At 34.7% G+C, this 8336-nt stretch overlaps 2 protein-coding genes across 2 annotated transcripts; one reads left to right on the top strand and one right to left on the bottom strand.

Annotated features, from left to right (window-relative positions):
* LOC107629390 (pentatricopeptide repeat-containing protein At1g08070, chloroplastic) lies at positions 2201–4893 on the top strand. Its single transcript, XM_016332171.2, has 3 exons — positions 2201–2670; positions 2963–3271; positions 3343–4893. The coding sequence occupies exons 1-3, from the start codon at positions 2258–2260 to the stop codon at positions 4727–4729; spliced, it is 2109 nt and encodes a 702-aa protein (XP_016187657.1). The 5' UTR covers positions 2201–2257; the 3' UTR covers positions 4730–4893.
* Positions 5045–7939, bottom strand: LOC107629391 (serine/threonine-protein kinase HT1). The gene is made up of 6 exons (XM_016332172.2): positions 7248–7939; positions 6788–6920; positions 6450–6645; positions 5896–6020; positions 5650–5808; positions 5045–5543 (listed from the first exon to the last, which is right to left on the bottom strand). Exons 1-6 carry the CDS (start codon positions 7385–7387, stop codon positions 5229–5231), a joined length of 1068 nt encoding a protein of 355 aa, XP_016187658.1. The 5' UTR covers positions 7388–7939; the 3' UTR covers positions 5045–5228.

Genomic DNA, 8336 nt, shown 5'->3' with positions numbered 1-8336 from the left:
TATGAATATATAATAGTATATATTTAGTTTTTAATTAATTATTACTAGAATAATTATATAATTTTAAATATAATAAATATATAATTATAAATATTACGTGTATAAATTTATGGATATATATTATGTTATATAAAATAATTTTATATTTTTATCTCGTTAATATTACCGAAAATTTTTTATATAGTAGTCGTTGTTTTAATTTATTCTAGTGTTTTTTTCTTTTCTAATGTCAGTTCCCAAAATTCTTTAAAATTGCTTCATAAATATTGATTGGGAAAAAAATTTCATCGTAGAATTTGGGAAAATATAGTCATCATACAGACTTCGGATCCAGAAATATTATTCTGGAGACTGGAGAGGCCAATAACATATATAATATTAAAAAATTATACAAAAAATTATATAATGTAAAATGTATTATAAAAACATATCGATAGAGAATATATTTTAAAGTATAAAAAATATGTATGTACTTTTTATTAATGAAGTGGTCGATTCTTCGTATCATAAAATTTATCGATAATAGAATCTGTGTCAATTTTTTTAGCAATTTTCTTTTCAATATAATTAAAAGACAAGTAGCAAGAAATTAATCTTTCATTTTGTTTATGAGTTATTCTTCACAATATTCATCGCTAAAAAAGATCTCTCAGTTGTAATAGTTGAAACAGAGAGAATTAATACTAAATGAATCAAGAAGGACGCTCACAAGAAGAAAAAAATCCACTTTATAGAATTTGAAAAATTTTATTTAATTAAAAAATATTAATAATAATATCTTTTTATATTTTTTTAATATTATTACTTATTTTTTTAGATATTAAAAATTATTAATATTTAAATTAGACTAAACTTTTATTTATATTAGACTAAATATTAAATAAATTAAAAAAAATTAAACTATACTTAATAACTTATTACTATTATTTTTTTTTTTAAATTGGGGACTAAGGCCTCCACTCACCCCGTATGGTCACGATATTATATACTTTGCTGGCTAGCAGAATATTTTTTCAGATATTTTTCAAGTTTGATCAGTTCAAATAGTATTAACTATTATATTACATCATTGATTAAATTGAAAAAAAGTTAGCACACGTATACAATGTTTACCAGTATTTTTTTATTTGTTCTAATAATATATGAGACATTTATTATGTGATAATATTGTAATTCATATGCATAGACATGAGTAACCTCAATTTCATTTCATAATTGTACAATTATTGGATTGGATTGATGAATGTGACTAAAATATCTTTAAAGCATATGATGCGTTACGTAATAGAAAACAGTTGGCAATATTCCTCAATTTTTCAATTTTTTCAATGTGCGCTGGGTAGTTCATAGCTCATTGGGTGTTTGAATATACAGAAGAAGGAGGAGATGAATAATAATTTAATAAATTGAATGAGAATGAGAATAATATTAATTATTAATAATATGAAACTACTTCAATTCATTATAAAAACATAATAGAAGACGAGATCGAAATTATAATTGTATAATAATTAAATAATCAGTTCATCATGTTATCAAATAGCATAATATTCCTGTTTTCATCCTTATTCTTAGTATTTTGATCATAAATAAATAAGTATTTATAATTGTTATATTCACAAATATTAAAGTCTTTGTAATTATAAATATCTAATAAACATAATTATAAACCAAGTTTTCATCCAAAACATAATTATAAATATTGTCTTCAAAATAAAATAAACATAATTTAAAACACTCAATTTTCATCTTTATTCTCTTATAAGTTGGGTTGGAAAAAATTGGATTTTGGCAACAAAAAATAAAAAAAATACCATCTTGCCAAAAAACACTAAATCCAACGAGAAAGCCCGTCCCGTCCCGTCCCGCTAAAACCAGTAGTTTAAACGAATTTTTGCTATTTAGTAGACTCAATTTTTTAGTCTAACCCACATATTTTTGACAGGTTATGCGGACCAATCCGATAAATTTAGACCCATTTACCACATCTAGCTGTAATATAGAACTTAGAACCACACGAATTCATTCTTGGCATGTGGAGAATATCATTGTAAAAAAAAATTTTTTTAAGGGAAATCAACTTAACCGTTAAATAATTTAAAAAATTTATCTAAATTTTTATGTAACGACTCTAAATTATTAATTTTACCCGAAGTTGACCGGACTTAAATTTCTTACCAAAAAAACTTCACTGTTTAAAACTTAGAAGCACGAGTTAAGAGAGTGAATCAAGCAAGTAGCATTAGCACACTCCAGAATGGTGGCGCCAGCGGTAGCACCGACGTGGCCACCACCGTCCAAAACCCTAATCCCTCACTTCCCATCGGAGAATCCAAAACAACTCATTCTCCAACAATGCAAGACACGCGCCGACCTCACACAAGTCCACGCGCTCCTCATCAAGACGCGCCTCATCCACACCACTTCCCTCTCCCTCTCCCTCCTCGAATCCGCCGCACTCATCGTTCCCGATGCCCTCGACTACGCTCTCTCAATCTTCCGCCACCACCACCGCCGCCGCTGCCACACCTCCGCTTACAACATCATGATAAGGGCTCTCACTTATCACCACTCCCCGAGAGATGCCATCCTCCTTTTCAATCACATGTCCCGAAACCTCGTACCTCCTGACCATTTCACCTTCTGCGCCGCCTTCAAAGCCTGCTCCGCGTAACTAACTAACAGTTTTTTAACTGCCAAGGAAGTTATTACGGTTATTTTATTTAATAAAAATGATTTTCACTCTTTTTATATGCTGTGGTAGATTATATCTATGAACATGTCTTAACAATTCATTATTGGTTCTCGAAAATCGAGATTTTACGTAATAAAATTTAAACAATAAAATAATCTGATTCAGTATATATATTTTTTAAATCGATTGAGTCCTTTAAAATTGTTATTATTCTGTTCGGTTCAGCTTAATTCCTGTGTTACACGTAAATTATATATTGTGTTGTAGGGTTAAGGCGATGATTGAAGCGCAGCAGATTCATGCTCTTGTTCTCAAGCGGGGGTTTCAGTCCTATGGATTCATCGAGAACACGTTGATTCATGTGTATGCAATTTGTGCTGGGGTAGGGGTTGCTCGCCGGGTGTTTGATGAAATGCCTCAAAGAGATCGTGTGGCTTGGAATGCAATGTTAGCAGGCTATGCCAAGAACGGATACTGGGACGAGGTAGTTGGATTGTTTTTGATGATGCGGGAACAACAAAGTGTTGTAGGTTTTGATGATGTTACTATGATTACTGTTTTGACTGCGTGCGGCAGGTGAGTATAGTAACATTATTTGTACATCAAAATTTGAAATTAATTATTAACACTTAGTTCATATGATGTAGGTTGGTGAATTTGGAGTTGGGAGAGTGGGTTAGGGACTATGTTGAGGCCAATGGAATGATGGGTAACCTTAGTTTGATGACTTCACTCATTGACATGTATGCAAAGTGTGGCCATGTTGACAAGGCAAGAACCTTGTTTGATCAATTGAAATGTAGAGATGTCGTTGCATGGAGTGCTATGATTTCAGGATATAGTCAAGCGAAACGATGCAGCGATGCGCTTGCTCTGTTCAGTGAGATGCAGAAGGCTAATGTGGAACCCAATGAGGTTACTATGGTTAGTGTGCTTTACTCTTGTGGGGTTCTTGGAGCTATGGAAACCGGTAAATGGGTTCATTTCTATGTGAACAAGAAGAAGATGAAGCTCACTGTCACTCTTGGGACAGCACTCATTGATTTCTATGCGAAATGCGGGTCTATAGAGAGTGCGATCGAGGTATTTGAGAAGATGCCAGAGAAGAATGTGTTCTCATGGACCGCAATTATTCATGGTCTGGCTAATAACGGCAAGGGGAAGAGAGCTCTGGAGTTCTTTCGTTTGATGAAGGAAGCAAATGTTGAGCCAAACGATGTGACTTTCATTGGTGCACTCTCTGCTTGCAGCCATGTCGGTTTGGTTGGGGAAGGTCGATCTCTTTTTCAAAGCATGACTAGAGATTTCAGAATAGAACCAGGGATGGAGCACTATGGCTGTATGGTTGATATTCTTGGTCGAGCTGGTTTAATTGAAGAAGCTCATGAGTTTATCAAGAGCATGCCTATGAAACCAAATGCAATTGTTTGGAGAACACTGCTAGCTTCTTGCAGGGCACACAAAAATGTTCCAATTGGTGAAGAATCCTTTAGAAAGATAACTCAATTGGAGCCTGCTCATAGCGGGGATTACATACTGCTATCGAACACGTACGCCTTGGCAGGTCAAAGCGAGGATGCTAAGAGAATAAGGTCTCAAATGAGAGAATTGGGGATCAAGAAATCACCTGGTTGTAGCTTGATTGAGTTAGAAGGTGTGGTTCATGAGTTCTTTTCTGAAGATGATGAACATTCTTACTCAAAGGAGATATATAATGCAAATGAACAGATGGTCGAAAGAATTAAGTTATATGGGTATGAACCAAATATTTCAGAGGCAAGGATAGATGCAGAGGAGGAAGATAAAGTAGTTTCTGTATCTCACCATAGTGAGAAGCTGGCTATTGCATTTGGTCTCATTAAAACTCAACCGGGGGCTACCATTAGAATTTCCAAGAACCTTAGAGTTTGTGGTGATTGCCACAATGCCACAAAGATAATATCCAAGGTTTATAATAGAAAAATTGTGGTTAGGGACCGGAACAGGTTCCATCATTTCCAAGATGGATCATGCTCTTGTAATGATTTTTGGTAAACCAAAGCACTTGAAGAATAATATTTACACTAGTTTGTAACAAAAAGATCTAAAATAGTGTTAATTAAACATCCAGCATGATTTGACAATGAAAATAAACTGTATAAGTGTTTAAAATAAAAGCCACATGGAAATTTTGGTTTATGAAATTCACCATTTTACAAGCTCATGTTGCAATCCTAAGTTCATGCTTTGGGAAAATTTTCAAGTATTTCAAGAATATTGGTGTTACAATAGTTTTAGCCATTGATATACTTGAAAATCTTTCCATATATGTCTAATTTAAAGGAGAAATGCTAATTTTAGGCATGCATGTGTCAAAATATGTAAGGAAGAATAGATGAAAAACCAACTAATGGTACTCAAATGTTGTCAAAAGGTAATAATCTGAACATTTACTGTCACCAAAAAGATCTATTTGGACTTGACTCTATCTAACATTCCTCCCCTTCCCCCACCCCCCTCTCATATTTATGTTAAAGACTTTTTTTTTCAGGTGTTAATAACACTGGCTAAAGCAGCAAAGAAAACTATTAAGCCTGGTTTCATCTGTTGCTCTTGGTGTATCCCCAGTGTCATCGCGTTTTGCCATCAAGGACCTAGTACCGGGTGACTCTGGTGGCAAGACAGTGTTCTCGGAAGTGAATATTCTTGAAGGAATCATGGGTTCTGGCGGCGCAATGGTGTAAAGATAATTCAGGAGCATCTGGATTATCCGAGTGAAGTTGGGTCGGGCGTTTGGATCCTCTTGCCAGCACAAAGTTAGGATTTCGGCCAATTGCTCAGGAAGATTCTCTGCACTTGGTCTTACATTCTGAAACCAAAAAACGAACAAAAAAAAATCAATTATGAGCTATAAGTGCCATGATAAGACTTCAGAAACAGTTTCATGAGGACAAAATGGGAATGATCTGTTTAACCTTGAAGGCTGCAGCATATGCTGCCTGAAGGTTTGACATGCCTTCAAAAGGAACTTTGTTGTGTATGAGCTCCCACAACACGATTGCGAAGCTATACGCATCGACTTTATGATTGTAATGCTTCTTCTCACCCTGCCTCAGTGTGACAGTGCTATACAACTGCAATTTTTTACATTCGGATCAGTCGGTAAATGGGCATAAATACGAAGAGTCACAGAGAAGAAGCACAGTTATTCGTCTATATACCTCTGGAGCCATCCAACGGTAAGTTCCTGTTTCTGCAGTCATCATCTCAGTTAATGATTCTTCTCTTGCTAAGCCGAAATCTGCAAGCTTGACTATTTTTTGGTCTTTGGTCAAAAGCAAGTTATCTGCATAAAGAAAAAAAAAAGAATAATCATGTCAATTATGCAGACATCAAGCTTTGGCAAGTTATTATACAGTTGAAATTAGAGGAAGCTTCATTTCTGAAAAACTATTACTATAACCCAAACGAAGAACTACTCATTTTGTATCAGCATGAAAATTACTACATGAGCGCTACAACCTGTAGCTTTCTCCAAGATCAATTATGCACATTGAGATGTATCATGATCCATCAATGAATAGTCATGTTTCAATTGAGCTTATAGAAAGAACACATTCTGGTTTGAAATTTTAGAGGATGTTGTCATATGGCAGATAGTTCAAAGTAGAAATATAGCTGTTGATCAATGCTGCCATAGGAACACAACATCAATGTAAATCACATATCAGACAAGCTTATAGTTTCCTGATCCGAATGCAGACCAAAACATTACCGGGTTTAAGATCACGGTGGATGATCCCATGGGAATGCAGGCACTCCATGGCGCGCGCAATATCAAGCGCAAAACCAATGGCAAGATGTCTTTCCAAACATTTCGGTCGCATGTTAAGCAAATACTTCCGCAGTGTTCCTCCCAACAAGAGCTCAGTGACTATCACCATCACAGGCTCCTTGCATGCACCAATAAACTGTTGAGAAACAACACAGTGGTAAATGGTAACTAAATGCCATAGAATCAAACAACTAGTCCTTGTTTTTGTCCCTCAACAAAATGCTATACAATCAAATCAATGGACAAGGATCAAAAGAAACCCTAAACTAAATTCCCACCTTCACCAAGTTCTTATGCTGCACTCTAGACAACATGGCGACCTCCCTCGCGAACCGGCCTTCTCGCTTGGCGATATCTTCCGGAGTCTCTCCTTTGTGTAGAATTTTGATAGCAACAGCCTGGTCTTTGTATCTGATATGAATCCAAACAAAAGAATTTGGTACAATATTAAGATAACACCTTAACCAGACACAATTCGAAGACAATTACACAGATCAAACAAGCCTCTAATTCAATTCCACTATGATTCATGTAGCAGCACCTTTGACCCTTTAGAAATGTATCACAGAAATGAAACTACCAAGTACCAAGTTCTAGTAAGTAGCAAACTCCTAGGAAATAATAATTAAGCTGCAAAGAATGATGATGCGTCACAAACCACACAAATCAAAAGCTAATAAAATAACAAATCCAGGAGGCAAATGACACCAAAATGAAATTAAAAAAAAAAAAACTTACTTTCCCTCATAGACTTTGGCATGAGCCCCTTCACCAATCCGTGGCCCAACATAGAGATGCTTAGGATCAATAAGCCACTTGGTATCCAATCTGAACTCATCATCAACTGAGTAGAAGTTATTAGCTCCACCAGATTCCATTTTCTATTATTCCTTTTTTCTTTTTAAGTTCCTAAAAAAGGCTCAAACTTTACATGACCCAGATGAGTTTTCAGCTGCCAAAGTTGGTTTTTTTCAGAGTGGAATCAGAGAGAACAGAAAGGAAGAAGCATTGGAAGATTGAACTGAATAGGCATAAGAGCAAATGAGTGGTGGGTATGCTGACATGAAGCAGAAAACTAAAGAAGAACATGCTCTGTGTGCAGTGTTGTAGTGTTGTTGTGTTGTGTGTTCTGAAGCTCAGAACCACATCTCAAAAAGTGGAAGGCCCAGAGATCAAAACTCAGCAGCAGAAGATTGATGTGTTGCATTTCCTTGGGGAGGCAAAAGCATGGAACCCACATGGCTTGAGATTGATGAATAGAGAGAGAGAGAGAGAGAGAGAACAAAAGAAGGAAGCAGCAAAAAAAGCCCAAAAAGATATTTTGAAAATTCATGGGGTAAAGAGAAGAATCCCCGGAAAGGGGAACATGGAAAAGAACCAATCACCAATGTCTCAGAGGTTAAAAGAATATAATGAAAAAAAAAAACTTGTGTGTGTGTTTATTATGTCTTTATCTTATCTTACTACCTCTTACAGTAGCTATGACAATGAAAATTAGATTCTATTTGATTAAGAAATATGTTTTGTACAAACTTGAATGCTCTTGAATTTGCATCAATGCACATATTATATGGGGAGAATCCTTCAAATACAGTTTATCTAATTATTATGTAGTCATGCACATGATCAAATCTTATGTTATACACCTTTTATGATTAAGATTTAAGAAGTTTAAAATTCAATTATTATCATATCAGTTTTCAATATTTTATTTTATAAGCAAATCAATCCTACTATTAAATTTTGCTAAAAAAAATTAGGCAAATTAACATTTACCATTACTAAATAAAAATTATCTAAAATCTAAAAAAATTTAATTTTTTTATA

This window comes from Arachis ipaensis, chromosome B03 (genome assembly GCF_000816755.2).
Source record: "Arachis ipaensis cultivar K30076 chromosome B03, Araip1.1, whole genome shotgun sequence".
NCBI lineage: Eukaryota > Viridiplantae > Streptophyta > Magnoliopsida > Fabales > Fabaceae > Arachis > Arachis ipaensis.
This window is presented reverse-complemented; position numbering and strand designations above follow the sequence as displayed.

Excerpts from the sequence above, each read along its gene's own strand:
- LOC107629390 (XM_016332171.2), top strand. The coding sequence starts at position 2,258 with ATGGTGGCGCCAGCGGTAGCACCGACGTGGCCACCACCGTCCAAAACC. Across the intron at positions 2,671-2,962 it reads GCCTTCAAAGCCTGCTCCGC|GGTTAAGGCGATGATTGAAG; the intron begins GTAACTAACTAA and ends ATTGTGTTGTAG. Across the intron at positions 3,272-3,342 it reads GTTTTGACTGCGTGCGGCAG|GTTGGTGAATTTGGAGTTGG; the intron begins GTGAGTATAGTA and ends CATATGATGTAG.
- LOC107629391 (XM_016332172.2), bottom strand. The coding sequence starts at position 7,387 with ATGGAATCTGGTGGAGCTAATAACTTCTACTCAGTTGATGATGAGTTC. Across the intron at positions 6,021-6,449 it reads CCACCGTGATCTTAAACCCG|ATAACTTGCTTTTGACCAAA; the intron begins GTAATGTTTTGG and ends TTCTTTATGCAG. Across the intron at positions 5,809-5,895 it reads ACCGTTGGATGGCTCCAGAG|TTGTATAGCACTGTCACACT; the intron begins GTATATAGACGA and ends AAAAAATTGCAG.